We start from the raw sequence: 24,716 nt of genomic DNA, 5'->3' as shown, positions 1-24,716 counted from the left end.
GACAACATGCAAAGAAAAAATATCGAATAAGGTGAAGCCCACAAATCCATCCTAGTGAAGTTGGTTGTCTTACCCTCCCTCCACAGTAGAGGCGGACGTTCGAGCCCTACGAGAGGCGAATTTGGGATTCAGGGCTATGGACAGCATCTGGACCTCTATTGACTAACATACAAACATCCCGCTAATGTATACAAAATAGAAAAAAAAAAAAAAAAAACTAGCGTAAGATTAAAGAGACACTGATCAATCGCATGGTTAGTTTAATGATGACAATAATTTCTTCCACTAACCAACTCTATATATTGCAACTAATTAAAAAGATTGTAATTACTATGTTCTCCGTTAAATATGATACTCCCTCCGTCCCATAATGTTTGGTATTTTCAAGAATGCGTGCCATTTTTAAATTGCATATATCTTTCAATCCATAATGTTTTAGGCAATTTTTTGAACTTTGTATAATAGAACAAATTAAACTCTATCAAACAAGATCCATATTGCTTATAAAAAAATATTATGGATTAAAAGATATTGTTAATTTTTTCGTAAGGCTGGAATAGTGAAAGTGCCAAACATTATGGGACGAAAAGAGTATGATATTAGTATTGTCCAAAGACCGAAAGACGGGGGAATCAGTTTTCTTCTTCTTGTTGATCTCTTAAAGTCATGGACAAGTGAGATCTGAATGAGCTGAATAATTGACTGTTTAAATTAATTTAAAAATATGTTCAAAATCTTGAGTCTTTTTTATGGGATGATGAAATGAGGTGAATTAAGTTTTAATTGAACTAATATTGAACCGATCTCAAGTAACAACAATATATCCAGTTTTATGAGTTTTGGAAAAAAATATTCAAGGTATTGATTTATTTACATAATGAATTGAATCGAACTAATCAAATAAACACAAGTTCAAAATTCTTTTACCGGCCCTAACGTTCAAAGTAGTTTAATCTGTTTTCAAACACGTAAATCAGATTCTACAATAACGTAATAAAAAAGATCCTAAAGCATACTTTCGAACACAACTATATTCATATTCATTCAATGTATGTGTGTCCATGTCCATTTAATTGCTTCGAGTAACATTATGTCCTAGATTGTGCTTTCAAATTGAGTTCATAGTATTGCTTATAGTGGCGTATTTAATTTTTGGAACGAGAGATGATGTTGTGCAGCAGGGTGCACAGCACCGTGCTATGCAGTGTCCGAGCCATTCATTCGGCAATCCAATGGTCCACATTTTATTGCAACAATGAACGGTTCGGATATTATACGGTGGAGATGCGATCTGGACGGATGATGCACCCTCTGCTTTGATCAAAGAATTATAACTAGATTGGCTAAGCAAAAGATTAGCAGAAACAAACGCTTTTCTGTTATTTCAGGTACACAGCAAGAGGATAAAAAAAAAAAAAAGGGTACACAGAAAGGACTTCATCGTAATTCGACTTCTCCTTTGGTTGGCGGCCTTGAATAATAACCAGAGAAATGGACGTAGAAGAAAGAGAAAGAAAGAAGAAACTTGAAACTTCCACCCTCCACTCCTCTCTCCTCCTCCCTCTCTCTCTCTCTCTCCAAAATTCAAAGCATTCTCAACTCCCTTTCTTGTACTTTTTCTTCCCCCTCAAAGACCAAAGCTTTCACTCAGATCTCTATAAAAATAAAAAAAAAGAAGACTTGTACATACTGTATTCAATTCCCTTCCCTTTCCGTCTTCACAAATCAGTATCTAGGGCTTCAACCAATCCCTGATCTTATCACCAATTCTCCTTATTCTGAATCCTAAAAATCACTTTTCTGTAAACAAATTCGTAAATTTTCGAGCTTTGAGCGAATTAACCTCCAAAGAAAATCCGTTGTAAAAAATCATGGTGGTACCGGCCATAGCACTGTATTCCACCCCGCCGTACGACCTCGAATCCACCGGCCGATCTCCGCCGTCAGCCCCAAAGCCGGCTGTCGGCGGCCTCACGTGCCTTTTCTCGTCGCAGCCGCCGCCGTCGGTGAAGCACGACAGAGGCAACGAATTGAGCGCGACGTCGTCGTTTCGCTCTTCCAATGGCGGCAACGAAGAGTTCGCGTCCCCGTGGCACGACAGAGGCAGCGAATTCCCCGCGACGTCGTCGTTTCGCTCCTGCTACTCCCCGTGGGGATCGTACTCATCTCTGAAGCGCGATCACAGCCCCGCGTCGGTTTTCCATGGCCCCACCTCGTGCAGTAGCAGTAGTAACCTATCATCATCATCTCTACCGTTGAGAATTGGGCGCGAAAAGAGTTCTAGTTATAGTCATAGTTTGTTTAGTGGGTTTGTTACGCACGCGTTAGGGTCTTGTGTGGATTACGATTTGAGTAACGATTCGATAGATTCGACGTCGGTGATGAGGGAAGAGCTGCCGTTTAGCATGGAGGGTGATGTTGCGGAGTCGAGTGGTGGAACTTGTGCTGATGAATTGTTATTGGGTGCACAGTTGAGGCACAAGATATTTAGTGAAGATTTGGTTGTTAAGGCTTTTTATGAAGCTGAGAAGGCTCATAGAGGGCAGGTACACTGGTTTGAAATCTTGTTTTGAAACGAAAACCTGTTTTGGGTTGATGGGTTTGACGAGGAAAGGAAGGAAAGGGTTAGACTTCCTTGCCAAATCACTCATTGGGGTTGAGTAATTTGGTGAGAAATGAAGAAAGTACAAAAATGATGTTTTGTGACTGGCTCTTTCTCCTGTGAGAAAGAAAGTGCTTTCCTTTCTTATTACACCCTTTCTCAAAATCCGATGGGGGTGTTTAGTTGGGTTGTTGTTTTGGAATATTTTGGATTTTGGATTGACGAGTTTTGTATTGATTTTGTAGGTTCGAGTAAGTGGGGGTCCTTATTTACAGCATTGCGTCGAAACAGCGGTGTTGCTTGCAGCTATTGGAGCGAACTCAACGGTGGTTGCTGCGGGCCTTTTACATGACACGCTTGATGATTCTTCTATGAGTTACGACCACATTTACCTGACATTTGGAGCTGAGGTTGCGGATTTGGTTGAAGGGGTATGATGCGTTATTTAGATTATTATTTTGTTATGGACAGTTTGATGTCTTTTTTAGTGTTTTGTAATGGAAGTTGGTACCTTGGTAAATTACTGTTAATGAAAGAATAAACAACCAATTTGATATCTCCTATCAGCATTTAACAGTATTCTCCTTTGTCAATATGAAAAGAACTTCACACACCGTGAATCCATGATGCTTTCAGCCATTGAAGGCCATGCTGCTGCTCCTAGTAACCTTGGAATTAAACTGGACAAGGACTAGTCAAAGAAAATAATTTGATGGTATACTGTTGGACTGCTATGCTGGGGTTGTGAATTAAGTACAATTGGATCTAGACTTAAGAGGATTGCTTGGTATAAAGTCATAAATAACTGACTTCTTGTCTCTGGGAAATGAAGTTCACGACCTGTGGCCTTCTTCCTCTGCTCGACATTGGTCCGTCAGTCTTTTGCTCATTGTGGAAAATTCCCCCTGCTGCTCCCATGGTAGTCTGGGCTGAGCTAGAAGTCGTTGTGTTGATTTACCCATTTTTCTTACTGTGCCTGCTTGTTTAATAAGAAAAATGAAGAATTGGCTTGCCTCTAGTCTGGCATTTTTTTCCTTTTCACAATTTTTGTGCTGTTGAACTATTCAATTCTTTTGTTCAAAAGAAGATGGGAAAAAAAATCAATTCACAAAAACCTGGTACAGGTTTATTATCCTAATCTACACCATGCAAGTTGAAACATAGCATCCATTTACTTGTCGATGCAAGAGAGAATAGTCTCTCCGTTTTTTCTCCTTTTGCTGAATCAAAACTTTGAGAAAGATATTATGTACCAGGGGTTGTAAGTAACACATCAAGCGACCATGGACCTATGCATTGATAATCTGTAGTTATCTGATATGGCCAATGGAAGCTTTGTTGTTTGAAACGTCTTCCCCATCTTTCTCCAAGGAATTAGCTGCTTCATTTACATTGTGTCTGTGTGGATTAACAGACTATGCAAGTACAGATGCCTATTGCCTCTCTGCTGCATCCCTGAACTATAGCAAATAGTTTCCTTCAATCTATTTAAATGATTCATACGTATGTTATCTTGGGATATTGGTGAATTTCTCATAAGGAGTTTCCTACCTACTTGGGAAATCTTTGCGGTTTGCCTTACTCGGAATTAAGCTTGTGTCGTATCTATAGGAAGTTTAGAATACAACAACTTCTGCAGAAATCTAATTATTGTGTGAATCTTAGCATTTCCAGTATTGTTGCAATAGTTTGGTGAGAGTTCTGGTAAAATAATTTATTCCTTTCAAGATTCTAACATAATGAACTGCATATTTGTAGGTATCTAAGCTTAGTCAACTGAGCAAGCTTGCCCGTGAAAATGATATAGCAAGTAAAACTGTTGAGGCAGATCGCCTGCACACCATGTTCCTTGCAATGGAAGATGCCAGGGCAGTTCTCATAAAGCTGGCGGATCGCTTGCATAATATGATGACGCTTGATGCCTTAAATGTGGTCAAGCAACAGAGATTCGCGAAGGAAACATTGGAAATCTTTGCTCCTTTAGCCAACCGTTTGGGGATCTTTAGTTGGAAAGAGCAACTTGAAAACCTATGTTTCAAATATCTCTACCCAGACCAGCACAAAAAACTCTCCTCCGAACTTGTGAACACCTTTGACCGGGCAATGATTACTTCTGCTGAAGAAAAATTAGGTCAGGCACTTGAGGATGCAGCCATCTGTTACGATGTGCTAAAAGGGAGGCACAAAAGCTTGTATAGCATCTATGCCAAGATGTTGAAGTACTCTCTCTCTCTCTCTCTCTCTCTCTCTCTCTCTCTCTCTCTCTCTCTCTCTCTCTCTCTCTCTCCAAGCACCCATGCATGCATACGCATGATCAGATGCATATCCAAAAGTGCTAACACTCTAGCTCTCTCTCTCTCGCTCTTCCCCCACCCCCCCAAGCACCCATGCATGCATACACATGATCAGATGCATATCCAAAAGTGCTGACATTCTAGTTCTGCAAAGAAGGTTGCTGACATGCATTTGCTGGTATCTCTACTGAGTTAATCAATTGACAACATCCAAAAGTAGTATATGAGCCTGGACATCCCTCCATTCATTGTCAATTGGTTTTGAGTTGGATGCTTTAACACGATATCAAGCAAGGCTTTGGGAGGCTTTTGGACAAGACTTTGTTGATTAATTGCTCGTTTTGTGCCTTATGTGCACTTTGTTTCGTTGTTCATTGTGATCCATGTATTATGGATCCATTGTTTACCTTTTCACGTGCGTGTTAGGGGTTGCATGTGCGGGGGAGGGTAGAGTTTGTCCCTTATCGATTAATTATAACCTTCACAACTAGTATACGAGCCTGGACGGCCTCTCCACTCATTGTCCTTTTGATCTCAATTTGTTTGCTAAGTGCTGTGTGAATGTACATTTATCCCATATTTGTTTGGTGGTAATAGTTCACTAAAGCATTATTGCCTCGTTACGTGTGTGCTAAGTGTTAGAAGAAGTTTGTAAATATTTGGCATACCATAACTCTTTGGTCTTCATATTATGGTATTTTCTGAATTAGTTAAACTCATTAAGGAGGTATCATGTGCAGAAAGAAGCTGACGATGGATAAAATTCATGATATTTATGGGCTACGATTGATTGTTGAAAAAGAGGAAGATTGTTACAAGGCATTGAGAGTTGTTCACCAGTTGTGGTCTCAAGTACCTGGGAAGTTGAAGGACTACATAAATGATCCCAAGCCCAATGGGTATATTTTCCCCCTCAGAACATGCATAAAAATGCAAATAATATTTCTGCTTTTAAATTTCATCTGATTGCAGGTACAGATCTCTACACACGGTAGTGCAGGGCGAGGGAATGGTTCCTCTTGAAATTCAGATTCGAACACAAGAGATGCATTTACAAGCCGAGTTTGGCATTGCGGCTCACTGGAGATACAAAGAAGGTGATTGTAAACTCTCTTCTTTTGTGCTTCAAATGGTTGAGTGGCACCGTTGGGTTCTCTCCTGGCAGTGTGAGACAATGAGCAAGGATCGATCATCAGTTCAATTTGCAGATTCCATTAAACCACCCTGCACATTCCCTTCTCATTCTGAAGATTGCCCTTATTCCTATAAGCCTAGTCACAGCCCGGATGGACCTGTATTTGTCATCGTGCTGGAAAATGACAAGGTTTGCTTTACGATGTGTTCGTTAGTTAATCCAAATAGTTCTTATTTTGTTGAGGGCATGCAAGGGAAAGGAAAAGAGTTGAGAAAAATAGCAAGATAATGAAGTGAAGAAGCTAAATATTATTCTTCACTTTCCTATCAGTTTATTTTTCTTGGACAATCCCTCCACAAATTCATTATCCGAACACAGGTGTAGGAAAGTGAATAATTATTTAGTGGTCTTGGGGCAAGGTCACAGGGTGCTCTAACAGCCTTTTCCACCACAAATTCATGTGGGTCATACACTTATTCTTGGCTCCACATGAGTATGTGATGGAGAAAGGTGTCGGGGCACCACATGGCTGTGTCCCAAGAGCACTCAATAAATTTTTGTAGGAAAGTAGCTGGCTGGGTCCACTTTGGATGCATCCGGTCAATTTGGCTAGATTTTTGGAAAATGGCTGTGGTGATGGTAGAGTTTGGTTAATTTGATTTATGGGCATTGCAGATGTCGGTGCAGGAGCTTCCAGCAAACTTGACGGTCCAGGATTTGATGGAAAGAGTTGGGCAAGGGAACTTCAGATGGTCTCCGGATGGATTTCCCGTTAAGGAAGAGTTGAGACCAAGGTTGAACCATGAGTCAGTGGGTGATCCAACCTGCAAACTAAAAATGGGGGATGTAGTGGAGCTCACTCCAGCAATACCTGTTAAGGCTTTGACAGAGTACAGGGAACAGATCCAGCGCATGTACAATACTGCATCCACCTCCGAACATGACCATAATAGCACAGTTGGCCAGAGAAGTTGAAATTGGCGTGCTTTTTACTCCTATATCTAACCATTTAGGGAAGACCAGTTGTATATAAGTTCTATGTATTTGTACAGCACAACTGTATGGTTCTTGCTTGAAGAACAATGGCTAACTGGATTGAAGATAATGCAAAATGCTCGGCTAATATTGCCATATTAGCTAGCACCCATTTGTTGCTCTTCTGTTTTGTTTTCCTGTTAGACTCTGCTGTTTTTGTGTGTCTAATTGAAAGCTGTATTGAGGATACTTCAAGTTGAACAATTCGTTGTCATTTATAATGCAAGTTACAAGAACTAGGTAAGCTCATAAACAAGCACCGTTTCCTTGAATTCAAGTCAAATTTGTGCCAGTCTGAAACTATTTTTGAATTGGAAACCATGGATTCTTCCTATGCATAATCATAAATCCTTGTACATAATGCTCCACACGGGAGGTCATAATATCATTGTGAACTTTGTCGCAGACGTTTAGCTCCAAGGGGAAATGATACCCGTTGAGGAGCATCTTGTGGCAACTCTGTCTTCTGTTCTTGGGGAGGGTTCGAATTAGGATCAACACTCTCTTCATCCTCCTCCATCTCTTCCACTGGCTGTGCAGGTCGCTTCCTGGGGATTGCGAGTTGGTAGTTGGGACTGATCAATGTGTCCTGCTCAGGTGGTAGCGGAATTCCCGGCCCCGCTATTGATCTTGGCAACGGGATTTTGTTCCTGTTCCTTGCCAACTCCAGCAGGACCTATTGCACACGTGATTAAACGCCATTTCAGTGATACGAGCGATGACAATTAAAGAAACTTCAACAAAACACAAATTCAGAGGGAACGGATAAACAAGAAGCAAATTTCAGGAAATAAAAAAATTTGTTTTCTGGACATGTCAGCAAGAAGTCTATGAAATGGAGGTTGGTAACTCCCCCACACTTCCATGAGCAGCTAGCGCTTCCAATCCTCAACAAATTAAGCCCACAAGCAAAAATCAACTAAAACTCCATGTCCGAAACACAAAGAATGTGAAACAACTCTTGAACCATTCAACTACAGTCATGTAATGTAACAAGTGTAGAAAAAAAAAAAATGCAGGACCCAACATTTGATAAATTGTAAATGGATTAGCATATCATAGAAAGAATACGTCAGGTACCTCTCGAGGTGGGGGTTGAGAGAAACTGAAATTGACTTTTGATTGAATGGCAAGTTTGACATCATCGCAGTCAATTGCAGCTTTTCCGGCATGCTCAGAATACACCTGTGCATCTGTCAGTACATCGACGACGTAACGATACCACAGCTCCAGGAACTGATGCACAACACGAGGTTCATACTCATCCACTCCCATTGATTTCAGCAGTGTTTTTACAATCTTTGCGTCCCTTGGCATGTCCTCATCTCCATCTGCCATTTGTGCTATCCCGTTTACCTGTATAAGGCCAGGTTCTGGAATTCTCTAAGCAAATACTTCCAAGGAACAAAGAAAACAATATTCTGAACAACGCAATGGAATTCTCAATATTCTGAATAATGCATTAAAGCAACTTTTGAACTAAGTTCAAAAGCAGGTACAAAATAATGGAATGATTAAAACAAAACTAAAAATCAGTTGCTTTCCATATCATATCCTCCACCCCAAAACAAAAAATGGGGTAGAACGAGTGGTCCACGAATGACGCATAATTCCAAGTTTATTCAAAATTCAGAGAACCAAATTCATCATTTGGTAGTTTGGATTGAACGAAAGCCAAAACTTCAAATGCAGCAAACAAATTAGTGGTAGAAACTAGAAATTTCCCTATTTTTTTAACATTACAACAATGCTCTAAATTTGAGTTATGTACATCAAAAGTGGACATTTATGAAAATACACGGCATGTCTCTTCCTAAAACCCACATAACACGAACAGGCAAATATAAAATACAGACTGTAAGCAGGGCCGGCCCTGGGTGAAGCTAAGAAGAAGGCGCCCCCTTAAAAGAAAGGTACTAGTGCATCAGCGTTAAATTGATTCACTCCTGGTGCGTGGATCGGATATCCCAATACTCTCTCAAGTAGTGATTATTTACTAGACCCCAAACAAATAAAAGTCCCAAACAAATAAAAGTTTAAGCATCTAAAATTACTAAGCATAAAATGAACAGAAAACACATATATAGACGACGACGACGATGTGTGTGTGTGTGTGTGAGAGAGAGAGAGAGAGAGAGAGAGAGAGGTACCTGCTCGATTCTGAGCTGGTTTGCGACGATTACAAACCCTAGAATTCGATCGTTGTACGTAACAGAGATTACCCCCGTTAATTGCACCTTTTTCAATTTCAATTTTCAAGTCCAGGTGGCTTCTAATTGCAGAAATTACCCTATAGTTCGATAGTGGTAACAAAATTACCCCGTTAATTTCACCTTGTCCAATTCAAAGTTGCCATATGACTTCTAATACATTTCCTTCCTTCTGAAAAGATTGTCCAGTGCGCAAGATAAGGACTTTAAAAAATTACAATTGGTCAAGAAAAATTGATTTTATTAGTAAAATTAAAGAACTCATTATTTTCTGGTACTACCTGCGAAGAGTTTGAATTTTGTTAACAAAATGTATTATTTTTAAGTTCTCTTTTTGTGTACTAGACAATCATTTTGGGAAGTGGGTAGGAAAATTAAATTCCAATTAATCACACAGTCTAATAATTTCGTGTACTTAAATAAAGCTAATCAAACCCAACCAACAATTTTCAACTCTACATCACAGAGAAACTCCACTTGCGAATCACCGCTAGTATTGATTTATTTTCTCTTTTCAAATACAACACTCTTGCTAAAATTATAAAAATGGGTACTTATCATGTGCTACATGTCAATTATCACCTTTATCGGTCGACCTATATGTCAATTATCTTCTCAAATCACCTTTATCGATCAGTACTTATCTTGTGCTACATGTCAATTATTTTCTCAAATCTCATTTGAAATAATGGGTTTCATTGCATTAGCCTATCATACATGAATGGGGACACTAAAAGATAATACTATTTCTTAAGCATTGGATAACTTTCCAAATGTTTGAGCTGCACTTGTTCGTGTGTGGGGGAAAAGGAGAATTCTCGAATAAGACTTGCACTTGTTCGCACAAGAACTTGCACATGGACGATCTTACGACAGATCTTATTGGTACGAAAAATTACCATACGATCGGATAATTCGGAGTACAAATTCCATTACAATTAATAATCGGATACAAATACAGATTACATGAACTGATGTGAAAAACATTGTAATACATATAAATCGAACCAAGTCCTTCACCACCTCACCGTTGGGTGTTGAAGGTTGACCGAAGTCTATCTCCCAAGATAGAACGGCTAGACCATGGCTATTAAAACACCACTAGAAAGCCACCTTAGCGAACTGAAGTTACGCCTGCCTCTCTCACATAAGAACAATATTAGAATGAACTTAGAATATTTCCTAAACTAGTACCAAATGGAGAACTATATATAATCCATTAATATATACATATCAGGTGACGTTGTGTAACTCCCAGAAATTAATGTCGGCCTTGAATTCACAGGGGAAAATCAATATACGAAACTGTCATAATGAATTCTAGGTGTAACATCTGCCATTAACCTCTATTCATGGGAGTGATAACCAGCTAAAACTGTTGAAAATTTGTAGAGCCTCATCCAAATTCAATGAATCTACGGGAGGCCTAGTCCAAATTATCATTCGCAAATTTTCTAACACTTATGACGCGGGGACTTCCCAAAAGAACCCGATTAAATATTGAGTTCATTTTATTAGCCTTTTAAGTGGAGATAACCAAAGACCGGTTATAAGATTTCGTTCGTCTTATGAGTTTTGAGTCCTCCTATTCACAAGAAAGATTTGCAGGGAACCACGCAAAGAAAAATATATTTGAACTCATTCCGGGTTCCACAAAAATCTGTTAGTTCGTTCTTACGAATCCAAAAGTAATACTTACCGATATCCATTGGAGCTGATTTTTTACAGGGCCCCATAAAATAATATTTAAAATTTATGAATATTTTTCTAAATTTTTGTGGGACCCGGAATGCGTCCAAACGTATTTTTCCGGTTCCTTGCAAATCTTCATTGCGATTAGAATTTCTAATTTTGAATTGGAGATCATATATAGAACGAAATAATCAAAAGGATTCAATGACTGTAAGTACTGCATTTGTTTCCAAAAAAAATTGACTTCAGTCCATGAACATAATGTGTGATTTTTTAGAAGATTGTCTATCAAGTTTAGCCTAATTCTTAAGTACTATTTTATTGGATGATCTATTCACATGGGTCTAGTATAATAGATGGACGGAAGCACTGAAATAGTGTTCTGTGTTTTAAAGCTCGGTTTTGGTGTAATTCAATATTGGTCTTTCGGAACGTGTTTTCGCTAAATTAAATGGACTAAAGCTCGTATTTTCACAAATTTATAGGCAGATCATTCTCCTCAAATACATCAACAAAAGTATAATTAAGACTTGACTATTATCATTAGCTTGTAGTCCATTTAGTTTAATGAGCGGAAACCCACCCTCGGTGTGCATTGACGTAGTATGCTTTTTTAGTTACTACAAACTAGACACCCTGGATTATAAAAAAAATAAAGAGAAAAGAACTAGGATTAGATAGGTAGTCCCAATATATGCATCTCTCTCCCTCAATTGTTTTTCACAATAAGCCGTTCTCATTACACAACAATACCAAGGGTGAACGTAGATTTGATCAAAACAAGAGTGGCTATGTGGATAAATGTTAAGTTTGACATCAAAATCTACACAATTGATGATTTTAAGGTGTTTTTAGATGGAATTCGGAGGGTGAAATTATGATTATGACTTTGTAGTTTTTGGGTGGAAAGCTCCCAACTTTTTGTTGGAAGTTTTGTAGTTGTATGGGTGTTCTTTTTTCATTTTTCATTTTTCTTTTTTCTTTTTTTCTTTTTATGAGCAGTCAGGTTGCTCATCTCCTTTCTAGTTCTACTATTCCTTTGATGTACCCCTTCAAATTTTTATATAAAATGTTCATTTGCCGAGAGAAAAAAAAACAAATTAATGAAGGTTTAATTCCTTATCTCTCGTTAGTCAATGAAAACGAGAGGATGTACTTGTCTCACTGGATTTTTTTCTAGCAAAAATAGTTCATTCTTGTATTGTACAGGAGGCGTACAGCTGAAGCGAGAGATTCGTAGATTGATTACCCATAGTTCACTCGGGGTGGGTATTTTAATTCTAATTCATATTGAACCCATTTTTAACCCATGTAAATGTGGGTTTATATGGGTTGACCCATATAAACCCATCATAAAATATGGGCAGATTGGGTTGGGTTATAAGTGGGCGGATTTGGGAGGTTTAAAAAATATGGGTTGGGATTACCACATCTACTCAGTACTTATGTTAATGGGCCTTTGAGCCAATGATATAATCTTTTGGAAACTATTGAATGTTGAAGTGCAATTCATGAAAATGAAAATGTCAAACTCTTTTGGGGTATCGTGTGGATAATTATAAGGATTTTTATGATGGAAATTATTTATATTTATTTTGAAAATCGATGGCATGACATGAGTCTAGTATAATAGATGGACAGAAGCACTGAAATAGTGTTATGTGTTTTATTGTTCGGTTGTGGTGTAATTCAATATTGGTCTTTAAGGACGTGTTTCCGCTAAACTAAATGGACTAAAGCTCATATTTTTATGAATTTATAGGCAGGTCATGCTCCTCAAATACATCAACAAAAATACAATTAAGACTGGATTATTGTCATTAACATGTAGTCCATTTAGTTTAATTAGCGGAAACGCACTCTCGGTGTGCATTGACGTATACGAACTAGACACCTGAGTTATAAGAAAAAGAAAGAGAAAATAACTCCGACTAGATCGTCCCAATATATGCATCTCTCCCTCAATTGTTTTTCACAATAACCCGTTCTCATTACACAACAAGAACATACGAAAGGTAAAATGTATTTATTTATTTATTTTTACTGTTGGTAACCCAAACGTATTTGATGTACGGAATTAATAGTATTTCCTTTTTGACCAAAGGTATCAATATCGATATTATATACTATCGTAAAGTGCATGCGTTCTTATCAACAAATTAATGAAGGTTTAATTCCTTATCTCTCGTTAGTCAATGAAAACGATTTTGAAACTACCATTTGACGATTGGAGGCTGCTACATAACTTCTCTTACTTGACAATTGGGTCTAAAATGAGCCTTGCCACGAAAAGATATATTCTGTACAGATGTGTTCAAAGCCGTATGATGCACATAATTTTCACGCTTCGCATGTGAGCTTCGCACACGTAAAACCACTCAAAATACATCAGTGTCCGGCCAGATGTGTCAAGTATCCGTGATATCGATGTATGTCCAATCATCGTTTTTTTAAATGTATTTTTGGTGGAAAGGTATTAGAAAGAAACTTATTAATGCACATGCAATTGACAAGTCCTTAATTTGACCATATCTAATAGCATGAACCTGTAGTTAGATATAGCCCCATTTTTCAAAGAAGTAGACAGCTGATATGTTTAGGACCTCGCAATTACTCTAAATTGTATAACAAGGGATAGGTATGACACGGAAAGGGTGACATGGACATAGAAGTTATCACAATATATGAAGATTTTTTTAATTTTTTTTTTTGGTCAATTGAAAGGAGGGAATAGGAGAAGGGGTGCAACAATTCGTAGCGATAAGACTCGAACCCAGACATTTTATCTGGTAAGGGAGTGCCACTACCACTGTGCCAACCCCTTGATCTTACAATATATGAAGCTTAATCAACAGCAAATTAAAACAGTGAATAAATACAAATATTAACTCTAATAATATATGTAGTAATGTAGATAAATTAGAACAAAATAAAATGACAGTGACATTACTGGAATTATGTTGGAAGTAGTAATGTAGAGAAATTCAGTATCAGAAAAATTGACACGCTTAACTATTTCCGCAATAAGTTCAAGGAACAGAAAGTCTACTCACACAGCAGATCTGTGCACAGATTGTGCACAGATTTTGTTGTGGGGCCCACCACGGGTCCCACACAAATCATCCAAGCCGTTCGTTAAATGTAAAACATTTTTTCAAATGTCCCCGTAGAAAATAAGCTTAATCCAATACCTATAGGTGCTCGATCCAACCATATAACTTTTCATTATCCGAAAATCTGAATGAAAAGTTAAATGGTTGGATGAAGCACCTATTGGTATCAGATTGAGCTTATTTTTTACGGAGACCCTTGAAAAAATGTTTTACATTTAATGAACGGCTCGGATGATTTTTATGGGACCCGTGGTGGGCCCCACAACAAAATCTGTGCACAATCTGTGCACAGATCTGCTGTGTATGTAGCAGGACTCTTCAAGGAATCACCCAATTACGCTTCATATGGAGTATTATTCTTGAAAAATGTTTACGTACCAAAAAAATTAGTAGAATTTTGTCATGATTTGGGATCATTGACTACTTCAGTACTGCTCGTAACGTACAACAATGCAACAACAATAATGATAGTAGAAGTTAAGGGGAAGAGAACTGAAGGCAAACCTAACGTTTGATAATATTTATATATACAGTCCGTCTTTTACAAGGGGTTCTCATTTTAGATAAAATGCAGACCCTTCTTTCCTGATTAAAATTTTGATGATTCAAGCCGCTTAATGTTCAGAACGTGATTTTAAGGGTACCTACGAGAAATTAGCAAAAAAAATGACCGGGAAGGGCTTCATCCGAATAGTTCCGAACAATTTTTTATTAAACGGTTTAAATAAGAACTGCTCAATTCAAGTCATTCCCGGTCATTTTTTTTGTTGATTTCTCTTCAACATGCTTAAAATCACATTCTGATCACATTGAGAGGTTCAGATTATCAAAATTCAATAGGAAAATGGGAGAAATGGAAAGGTCTGCATTTTAACTAAAATAAGGACCTTCTCATGAGAGAGATTGATATGCAGTATGTGTGTGTATATATATAAACATACTTGGTAAAAAAATTTGTCCCATTGAAATAGCAGACCCATGTTGTACTTCAAAAAATCGAAGACAATCCTCCCAAATTAAGGGACATTTGCTACCATCTAGCAAGTAGCAAGTGACATCAATAATACTTCTACCTGACATCACTATTGGCTCAGATCCTCACATATGGAGTATCTCCAGTAACATTTATTTATTTATTTATTATTGGTAAATATCTCCTCCTGTGATATTTTACATCACGTAATTATTAGTCGTCTCATCAAACGACAAACCCTAATAGTAAAAGAAATTAGGTGGTGTTCCAACTAACATTCTTTTGTATTTTTTCTTCAATTTTTAAATTCAAATATAATGAAAATGAAAAATAATTTTTTGATTTTTTTTGCACCGTATAAAAGATATCAATGAAATCTATCAAACAATATTCATATTGGTAGGAAAATTATTTGCGTAAACACATGATTTTTGGGTGTAGACACCCCATTCTGGACCGTCCAGATAGCGCTATTTTTCGATCTTTTATTTCCCCAATGATGATTATGGTCGAGAACAGCCTGAGGATGATGGTGTGTTTGAGCTTTGAGTATCCCGAACCTCTTTCGAACCCACTCCAAACCCCTCAAACCAGAGCCAAACAGCCCCAGCAAAACCCAAATTGGCTTACGCCATTGTTTCCTTGGCGCACGCCAGTCAATACATGGCGCATGTCAGTCAAACCCGGTCAAATCAACTTTATTTAGCCACATGGACGAGACTTTTGTGCCACCCTGACGTCGGCCACAATCTCCCTGATGATTACATTCGGCAGGGGCGTTCCCCCTCTCTCCTACACCCTCCATCAAGCCAAGTCCCATGCATTTAATGCATGGGAGGCTCCCTCCTAACCTAACCCAGCCTTAACCCAACTGATCACCACTGATCTCAGTCCCTCTCTCCCCTATAAATACCCTCATTGCATTCATTTGCAAGGGGTTAGCCACATTAAAGAGGAAAAGCCCTCTTCTTTCTTTCTCTCTCTCTCTTGTCCTCCATTGAAAGAGGAAGCAAAAGAGACCTTTCAGTCACACCCCACTGATACACCCTTCACTTTGTCACTCTCCATCTCCCCAAATCAAAACTCAAGCCATCCATTCATCCTAACCAAAGGTATACCACCTTTGTGTTTCTCTCTGTTTTTAACTTCTGAGGGGAACCAGTAAGGTCCAGGCTAGTAGTCAATACTAGTCCTGGCCTTAAACTGGTAAAAATACAGCAATCGTGTGAGATGATACATTGCGCACGCCAGTACAATAGAGACGTACGCCAGTCATGGTAATACGTGCACTACTGACATGGGGATCATTGATCATCGTTTCTGATATTTTACATTTCTGTCAATCACCTTAGCATGCTAACAACCAGTTTACTGTTTTTTGTGTATTTAGAACTGCTTAGCTGTAGTAGTTAACGTTTATTCCTTATCCATTTTAAAAGGCCTCTGGGATCCTTTTGGTCGTGTTCCAGAGCCCAGATGATGCAAAGCCAAGCACTGGATTAAGGACAAACTGGCGTACGGTCTTTTATGACTGGCGTACGGTAGTGTTTTCCAGGATCCAGTGGCTGGCCCTTGCATCTTAGCTTAGTTTTGGCCTCTTTTCTGTCCCCACACTGTTTTTGGGGCATTCTGTTGTCTTTCATGGCTTGAAGCCATCTCACCTGTCTGTAAATATATATATATTCTGCTCTATTAACTGTGTGGTTTGTCCTGGGTGTGCGCTGGTCCCTTTCCAAAGCCCAGAGGATTGCAAACAAAGACTGAGAAACTAGATAAGTGGAGTACGCCAGTTGTTTTATGGCGTGCGCAGGTCTTATCAGTATGCACTGGCATGGTCAGTGTATGCTGATGCGAAGCCTGTTCAAGTCCCTTCAAGGCAGCGTACTCCAACTTACTCGGGTTGCTCAGTGCTTGTTCTCAATCTATACTTATCATTGCAAGCAAGTCATCCATAAACATTTTATCACATGAACGTAACTTATTACAGTTTTAATCCCCCATTAACTGTTTCCCCGCCCTAATTGGTTTAAAAGATGATCAAATGAGAGAAAAATGCAAAAGTTTTACAAAAATGCCTGAGTAGAGACCGATCTCCGGATTGGGCGAAAGGGGTGCCATAAAACCCTTCCCCTCTCGTAACCTGGCTCCCGAACCTCAGATATCGAAGGTGACGACGGACCAGTCTATGCCTTTTCAAAAATCAAACAAATGTGGCAAACGTTTTCGAGTTCGGTTCCTTGGGTGCATTCACCGCTAAAACCCGAGTGGCGACTCTGAATCGAGGTGTTTCACTGCGCTTTTTCCGAAATAGGGCCGCACCCAATTTCACAAATAAATTTTCGGGGCGCGTGCCCACATTGGGCTTGAAATTACATTCTTTTTTCCAAAACCTTCTTTTTTGAAAGTTGGAACACCCCCTAATCCAAGTAAGAGCATCCGCATCAGCCTCAGCAAATTTTGGACCAATTTACATCTCAAAAAATCACTTTATTACTTTAGCTACTCACTTTTAAAATGTCTATTGCATTAGACTCTCTATATTAAAAGGAAAATTCTAAAATCAGCCTAATGTGTTGAGAATAATGAGTGTGTAAATGTGTATTAAATGGTGTATAAAGTACACAGAAATACGTCTTTTCCTTGTCTTTTAGTGTGTTTATTGTCAGACTACTGGACTGACAATAGCAAGACCGATATTAAAATTATCTCATTTAAAATATTATTTCTTTATTTCAATAAAAACACAGCAAAGAAAATGAAAATGAAAAGACAGCAAAAAAAAAAAAAAGCAAACCAAAAGCCCCTCTCTCTCTCTAACTTTACTCTCTGACTGAGAGGCAGAACAAAGAAAAGAAAGAAGGCTTGTCGCCGTTGATCAAAGAAGGCGTCGGAGGCCCGTCGATCGAAGAAGCCCGTTGCCGGCAATTAAAGAAGGCGTTGGAAGAATGAAGATCAGTAGATCAAAGAAGGTCCGTTGCCGACGTCGATTGAGGCCATGCCGTCGTTGAAGACCATGCCGTCGGAGCCGGTGAAGGTAACCGCCTCATAGCCTCGATCTGGTGAAGCTAATAGATTAAGGAATAAAATATTGTCTACCAAATGAACAGTGACTCGGGAGAAGACGTGAGGCACTGTAGCAAAACTTCAAAATTGTTAAAGTAACGATGGTGATAAAGAGTCTGATGCCGGCGAGTTTTACATGATTTCCTCGCTAGTATAATTGCAGAGTGGGTATGACGAGGGAGATGCGGATGCCCTAACAATGATGATGTTTTCTTCTGAAACTAAAATAAAGAATAGTAGTATATGTGAATATCGTACGTCTCACTCTTCGATCGTACGTGCAATTAGATTTCCAATGTACTAGCTATAATTTAGGCCTCCTTGTTGTTCCTCTAAAGCTTTTTGAGTTTTTATTTATTTATTTTGTTCTAATTCATTTTTTTTCGCATCTGATAGTTTTGTGCATAATTTTTGTGAATTATTCATTTGTCTTGTCAAGACGAATCGCCAAAGTAAAAAATTATGATTTTTACCCAAATATTTTGAAAATATCTAAGATAAAACCTAAAACAAAGATTTTTGAGGATTTTTCTTGGATATTTTTGAAAATATTTTGGTTAAAGTAAAAAAAATTATACCTTTTCGATTCCTCTCTTTGAGACGAATTGGTAATCTACAAAAGTTTTTTTGATAGACAGTAATCCACAAAAATTAGACGTAAAACTAACAAGCGCGGGAAAAAAATGAAATAAGAAGAAAACAAGAAAAAGTTTCAAAAAACTTAAAGGAATAAACCGTAAAGAATTATATCCAAATATCTCTCCTAGTCTAATCTTTCATATGTGGCCAAACTGACGAGCCTTACAATCATACAAGTTTACAATGAAAGGATGAGTCATTTTTTCATTTATTATTTCTTATATTGTTCTTTTTCATGTATTCTTAATTATATTGTTCTTTTAAATAATACGAGAAACCAACCTACCACGTTTTAATAAGAGATGTGTAGGGTCATTTTTCCTCTTTCTTTGTTGTTTACTACTAAAAAAATATCTGAAAAGTACGCTATTTTGTGGGCATTCTCCTGTTGGGTACACATAATTTTTATTTATTTATTTAATAAAGTAGCTTTTTCTTTCTTTTCTAAGCTACGTTGCTTATAAATTATTCTAAAGGTGCCAAGTGAATTACAGATATTGTATCAATAAAATGTGTGTAATTTGGTGTACCCATAATTTTACTGTGGAGCCCGCTCCAAGTTCTAGATTCATGATTGGAGTCATTGATTTTATAGAGCATAATCTAATTAAGTATTCTTGTAAAAAAAAATTGAACGGGATATTAGTGAGTTGTTGATCATTTCTCATCTAATTCTCTATCTACAATTCTGTAATCCCGAAGTCAAAACAAAACTTTGAATGAATCAATTATATATTTACCGATATCCGACTAAACTGATGTCTACAAATCATTCTCTACATAGAATCAATAGCTCCGATGAATTATGTGGGATCGAGAATCGTTACCCTCAATCGGTACAGGATAAAAGTCTGGTTGGTTGCTTATTTATGCACATTTTTGTTTTATTGATTCACGTGTATGACATTTTACTTCTCCTGATGCATTAGTTTTTGTTTTTTTTTAAAGTTTAAAAGTGTTTTCATTGATAAAAAATCATACTCCGTCGAAAACGGATAGCCGCCCTAAAAGAAAGCAACTACGAAAGAAGCTTAAACTCACAAACGAACATTTAAGACCTCACACAGATAAAACTCGTCTCTATCACAGAAAGCCATCAATACACGTTGAAAACCCACCACAAAAGCTGAAATGTCTTTTGGTACTTCTTCCCGTGCATTTACTACCAGTATATACTTTCTTCTCACACCCACCAAACCCATCATTGAGCTTTAACACACAATAGTCTCCACTAGCTAGAACTTTACTTCATTGCTCACTCCAAATTCCATGGATTTCCAATGGCTTCACCATCTCCTTTCCATCTACCTCTCCCTCACAATCGCCATGTCAAAATCATTTCTCTTCTTTTTATCCTATCTCAAACGCTTCCCCTTCATCGTAACAATCCTCGATGCTCTCCTATCGATCTTCTACCGTTTTCACGGCCTGTCACCATGCACCGTGGACTTAGACGACCAGACCACGATGCACTACTGGACCGCCACCCACAGGCGGTTCAATAAGCCCAGTCTGGTCTTGGTCCACGGATATGGCAGCACTGCAAAATGGCAGTTCTATCGCCAGGTGGGCCAACTGTCTCGAACCTTCAACTTGTACTTACCGGGGTTGCTGTTTTTCGGGGACTCATACACGAACAGGGACGACCGGACGGAGGTGTTCCAAGCAAGGTGCGTGTGCGAGGGGCTGAAGAGATTGGGCGTGGAGAGGTTCTCGCTGTATGCGATCAGCTACGGCGGATGGGTGGGGTATCGGATGGCAGAGATGTATCCGGAGATGGTGGAGAAGGTTGTGATCGTGAGCAGCGGCGTCGGGCTTACGGAGGAGCAGAAGGAAGAGCACCTGAGCAAGGTTGGGATGGACGTTCGGGATTTGTTTTGTCCGGAGAAGCCCGAGCATCTACGGTCCCTGGTGAATCTGACCATGCACAAGTCCAAAATGGGCAAGTGGCTCCCGGATTTCTTCCTCAACGAATACATCAGAGTAAGGTTTTTATTTTTATTTTTTATTTTTAAATACGTCAGAGTAAGTTGTATGATAGGTAATTTAGTTTCACCCAAGATTTGGCCGTTACGGATCGTATCGATCGTGACATATGGCAATCTTCGGTCTATACTATTCGATATAGGCCGATATGTAACTAAGGGAGAATGATTGTCTTCAGTTTACTAGTGGACTGCACGCCGTGAAGTCCAGTGTTTCCGGCTTCATTTGGGTTACTTTTCATGATCGGACTCGTTCATGTCGTAGAGCACGCCGTGAAGTCCAGTGTTTCCGGCTTCATTTGGGTTACTTTTCATGATCGGACTCGTTCATGTCGTAGAGCTCGTCGAGCTAATCAACCATGCCAAAAAAAATGTTGATCGGATGCCGATTGATGATACTTGATCGAATTATATTTATTTTTTAGAAAATGTGTTCTTGGAGTCGAAATCCTGCAACTCATTTTCTCAAAATAAATGTACTCCGAACATGTATTTATTTGTCTCTGATCAACATTACGCGATTGTTCAGCTTGACAATCTTTACAATACAAACGAGTTTAATCATGAATGAGGAACCAAAATGGAGCCGGAAATGGCCGAATTGCACGACGTACAGTCCACTAATAAACTGGAGACAAGTCATGCCTATAACGGTATTATCCATAATGGTATTGAGAATATGCCCTTAATTGACATGAGCTATGTCACAAATGATACTATTAAAGTTTAGCAAAAGTCAAAGTCATATATGACGATTCAAGTCAATAAAAGGGGAAATCCCAAATTTGTTTCGACGATCCAGGTGAAGTGTAAGAAGTATAGGAAGGAGAGAATAGAGCTGGTGGAATACCTTTTGGCAAAGAAAGCAGATTCTCAACTCCCCATTCTAACTCAGGTGAGACTTTAGTTTTAAAGTACAGAAAGTCCGTGGACATAACAAATCTGTGCACAGATTGTTATGTGGGGCCTATTACGGGTCCCACACAAGTGATTCGAGCTGTTCATTATGTTTAAAATATTTTTTCAAAGGCCCTTGCGTAAAATCAGCTCAATCCGATACCTATAAGTACTTGATCTAATCATCTAACTTTTTATTCTCTAAAAACCTGAATGAAAAGTTAGATGATTAAATCAAGCAGTTATAGGTATCGGATTGAGCTGATTTAATGTGGGGTCCTTGAAAAAATGTTTTAAACATAATTAACGGATCAGATTATTTGTATGAGACCCTTAATGGGCCCCACAATGCAATTTGTGCACAGACTTGCTATGTCAGTAGCAAGACTCTTTAAAGTACAGTGGACTCCCTCGAACTACAATCCTTTTTTTTTTTTTTTGTGTGTTGGAATAAAAGAAAGTAAGATGGAAAATCAAATCTTGTTTAACAAATTATTTCCCAAAGTAATTTTGCGAAAAGTTTTCGAAGCACTCCGAAAACGTTATTCACAATTTCATCATTCTTGTGGTTATGGACGAAGGTAGGAAAACTAGTTAAAGATATTTAGAAAACACTCTGTCGGCCTCTGACGGACTGTTTTTGAACATCTTAGTTTTTTTTTTTCGACAACGAGAAAGTTTTGGAAATGGGAAAGGAAGTGATATTGACACTCCAAAATTTGATGCAGGCACTCCAAAAAACAAATGAAAATGGCTTTAGAGTTATACTGATTTTAGAGTGCCTGCATCAATTTTTGAAGTGCCAATATCATTTCTCATGGGAAAATGATATATATACTTCTTTTCTCTCACATGTTATTTTGCTTGGTTGAAGGAAACACTACTTATTTGGGGTGATCAGGACAAAGTCTTCCCTCCATATTTGGCCTATCAATTGCAAAGGTACTCTTTCTTGTTGGCCCTTCGGCCATGTATTTTTCGGATTGGCTTGTAATCCGCGGCGCAAATTGTACGACTGTTAATAACTTGTGAATGCAGGCATTTGGGTCCGAAATCGAAGGTAGAGATAATCAAGGGAATTGGACATGCAGCTAATATTGAAGCTGCTGATGACCTGAACGATTTGATCGAGTCATTTGTTTTAAGTTAGCCCCAAGCTTATCGCTTAGGATTTCAATTAAAAAAATTGCCTGTCAATCTTGTTTCATTAGCCTAAATGGGTTAATTTGTCTACATTTTCATACTTGAAAGTGACAACTGACAAGTTATAATTTCCACTTCGTTATAGCTTTGTTTTTCTCAAATTTATTTTGCGCTAAGCCGTTGTCTTATATTGAAAATAAGGGCTAATAATCGGATTAGATGATCTTCATCATCTCCATTCCAAAATGAGCGTGATCCTGACCGTTAACTTTTCAACAAAGGCATCGATCAGAAAAGGAGTGGAGGTTTGGTTTAGACACAAGGTCTAACCAGAGACGAATATGATTGCTGGTTCTTGGGTGCATGGTTTCCGGAGAGTTATTGCCCTGTCGCCCGTCTGCTGAATGCTGGGCTCTTCGTAATGGGCTTGAATTGGCTTAGTCACATATAATGACACAATTTCTCTCAAAGTGTTTGCGAATTTTAGTAGTTTAGGATGTGTTTCAAATACGCTTTCTCGTTCACGCTAGCGCTCCCACTATAACACTTGCACGCAAATTATGTGACTCGTTCATTTTTTTTTGAACGGCGAAAAAGAAATTTTATTAACCTTAGAAAAATACAAAGATTAACAGGAGCAAAGAGAACAACAATAATGTGTCCATTCCGATACCCAATCCCTTAATTGACAAGATGCCAACCAAAGAAACATCTAATGTGACATAGCCCAAACACCTGAAAGGCCTAAAAGCCTAGATAAAATGGGACAAGTCCAAACAATTAAACCTGATGGAACGCAGCCAAACCCCTAAAAGTTCTAAAAGTCAAAAATACAATGGACAAGCCCATACATGAAAGCCCGAATTGTGGATCTTGTTTGATAGATCTCAATAAGATCTTTTGAATGGTGCAAAAAAAGTCAAAAATTTATTTTCGTAAATACAATATTTTTAAGTTTGAAAATTACAAATAAATATATTTTTTTTAAGAAGTTGTTATTTTTTGAATTAAAGGTGATGAAGTATATTAGGAGAGAATGACCTCTTTCACAAAAGGAAAAATAAATATTTAAAAAATAAAAACCTTAACGAAACATGACCTAGTGTGCAGACATTTTGACATATGGGGTAAATGATGAAGCTGTAAACGTACCATTTTGATTTTAGCACTAACTACTATACTTTTTTTTTAAACTTCAAAAATTCACTACTATTTACTTTCGATTGGATAATTATATTAAAAAAATCCATTACATTGAAGGGAGGGGTGCATATTTCGACACATGCAACAAAAGATGAAAACGAACTATATCTAAATAGTAGATATATTTCTCTACCACTTTTGGGTAGTGTTTTCTATACTCAGAGTATTCCTATTCAAATCATATGGATTACTCTTATCGTGGGTTTGTTCCTATCGATGGGCTCCGGTTTGGGGTTTGTAGCCCTTTGGGCGGATTTTGAATAATCAAAATCTTCTGAGTTTGTTAAAAAAAAAAAAAAAAAACTATATCTAAATAGTCAAAATATTCATGTGCACCCACATTTGGCGTCGCTATTGACTCACTAGGTGTAAACAGTTATGCCGGTTATGCGAAAGATCTCGCCGGAAGTCCTTCCAGGACACCGTTGTCTTGATCACGAGATCTTGTCAGCACGATCAAGGTCAATTTGACACCGTGGCCAACTCCCAAGCAGTTCAAGCGTTTCTTCCTACGAATCCTCTGATGCCAACTCTGCCCAAGCAAGATGCAACTAATTACCTTAATAGCCTCAACTATAATCTAAACACATCAATAATTAACCAGAGTCTTTTTCATGTTGAGATAGAAGTCGCAGCAGTGGCGTAACTAGAAATATGCATCAATGGGAGCACTATAACGAAAAAAATTCCGGTGACAGCAAAGATGGACTTATAAGTACCTATCTATTTTCG

The 24,716-nt window shown here is 38.2% G+C and overlaps 3 protein-coding genes across 3 annotated transcripts; 2 read left to right on the top strand and 1 right to left on the bottom strand.

The window, feature by feature from the left end:
* Positions 1 to 1,500: 1,500 nt before the first annotated feature.
* LOC131335804 (probable GTP diphosphokinase RSH2, chloroplastic) lies at positions 1,501 to 7,188 on the top strand. The gene is made up of 6 exons (XM_058371319.1): positions 1,501 to 2,546; positions 2,848 to 3,033; positions 4,361 to 4,821; positions 5,637 to 5,795; positions 5,869 to 6,220; positions 6,707 to 7,188. Exons 1-6 carry the CDS (start codon positions 1,872 to 1,874, stop codon positions 7,004 to 7,006), a joined length of 2,133 nt encoding a protein of 710 aa, XP_058227302.1. The 5' UTR covers positions 1,501 to 1,871; the 3' UTR covers positions 7,007 to 7,188.
* Positions 7,189 to 7,256: 68 nt separating this feature from the next.
* On the bottom strand, positions 7,257 to 9,330 carry LOC131335805 (transcription initiation factor TFIID subunit 9). The gene is made up of 3 exons (XM_058371320.1): positions 9,217 to 9,330; positions 8,147 to 8,422; positions 7,257 to 7,742 (listed from the first exon to the last, which is right to left on the bottom strand). The coding sequence occupies exons 2-3, from the start codon at positions 8,402 to 8,404 to the stop codon at positions 7,452 to 7,454; spliced, it is 549 nt and encodes a 182-aa protein (XP_058227303.1). The 5' UTR covers positions 8,405 to 8,422; positions 9,217 to 9,330; the 3' UTR covers positions 7,257 to 7,451.
* A 10,556-nt stretch (positions 9,331 to 19,886) lies between these two features.
* Positions 19,887 to 22,925, top strand: LOC131335803 (uncharacterized). Its single transcript, XM_058371318.1, has 4 exons — positions 19,887 to 20,739; positions 21,544 to 21,636; positions 22,513 to 22,580; positions 22,677 to 22,925. Exons 1-4 carry the CDS (start codon positions 20,026 to 20,028, stop codon positions 22,786 to 22,788), a joined length of 987 nt encoding a protein of 328 aa, XP_058227301.1. The 5' UTR covers positions 19,887 to 20,025; the 3' UTR covers positions 22,789 to 22,925.
* The last annotated feature ends 1,791 nt before the right edge of the window (positions 22,926 to 24,716 follow it).

The sequence above is a fragment of the Rhododendron vialii genome, chromosome 8a (genome assembly GCF_030253575.1).
Source record: "Rhododendron vialii isolate Sample 1 chromosome 8a, ASM3025357v1".
Classification (NCBI taxonomy): Eukaryota; Viridiplantae; Streptophyta; class Magnoliopsida; order Ericales; family Ericaceae; genus Rhododendron; species Rhododendron vialii.
This window is presented reverse-complemented; position numbering and strand designations above follow the sequence as displayed.

Bases quoted from the DNA above. Each gene is read 5' to 3' on its own strand.
- LOC131335804 (XM_058371319.1), top strand. From the start codon at position 1,872: ATGGTGGTACCGGCCATAGCACTGTATTCCACCCCGCCGTACGACCTC. The intron at 3,034-4,360 runs GTATGATGCGTT...GCATATTTGTAG, and splicing joins TTGCGGATTTGGTTGAAGGG to GTATCTAAGCTTAGTCAACT. The intron at 6,221-6,706 runs GTTTGCTTTACG...TGGGCATTGCAG, and splicing joins TCGTGCTGGAAAATGACAAG to ATGTCGGTGCAGGAGCTTCC.
- LOC131335805 (XM_058371320.1), bottom strand. From the start codon at position 8,404: ATGGCAGATGGAGATGAGGACATGCCAAGGGACGCAAAGATTGTAAAA. The intron at 7,743-8,146 runs GTACCTGACGTA...CGTGTGCAATAG, and splicing joins CTCAACCCCCACCTCGAGAG to GTCCTGCTGGAGTTGGCAAG.
- LOC131335803 (XM_058371318.1), top strand. From the start codon at position 20,026: ATGGATTTCCAATGGCTTCACCATCTCCTTTCCATCTACCTCTCCCTC. The intron at 20,740-21,543 runs GTAAGGTTTTTA...TCGACGATCCAG, and splicing joins TCCTCAACGAATACATCAGA to GTGAAGTGTAAGAAGTATAG. The intron at 21,637-22,512 runs GTGAGACTTTAG...GCTTGGTTGAAG, and splicing joins AACTCCCCATTCTAACTCAG to GAAACACTACTTATTTGGGG.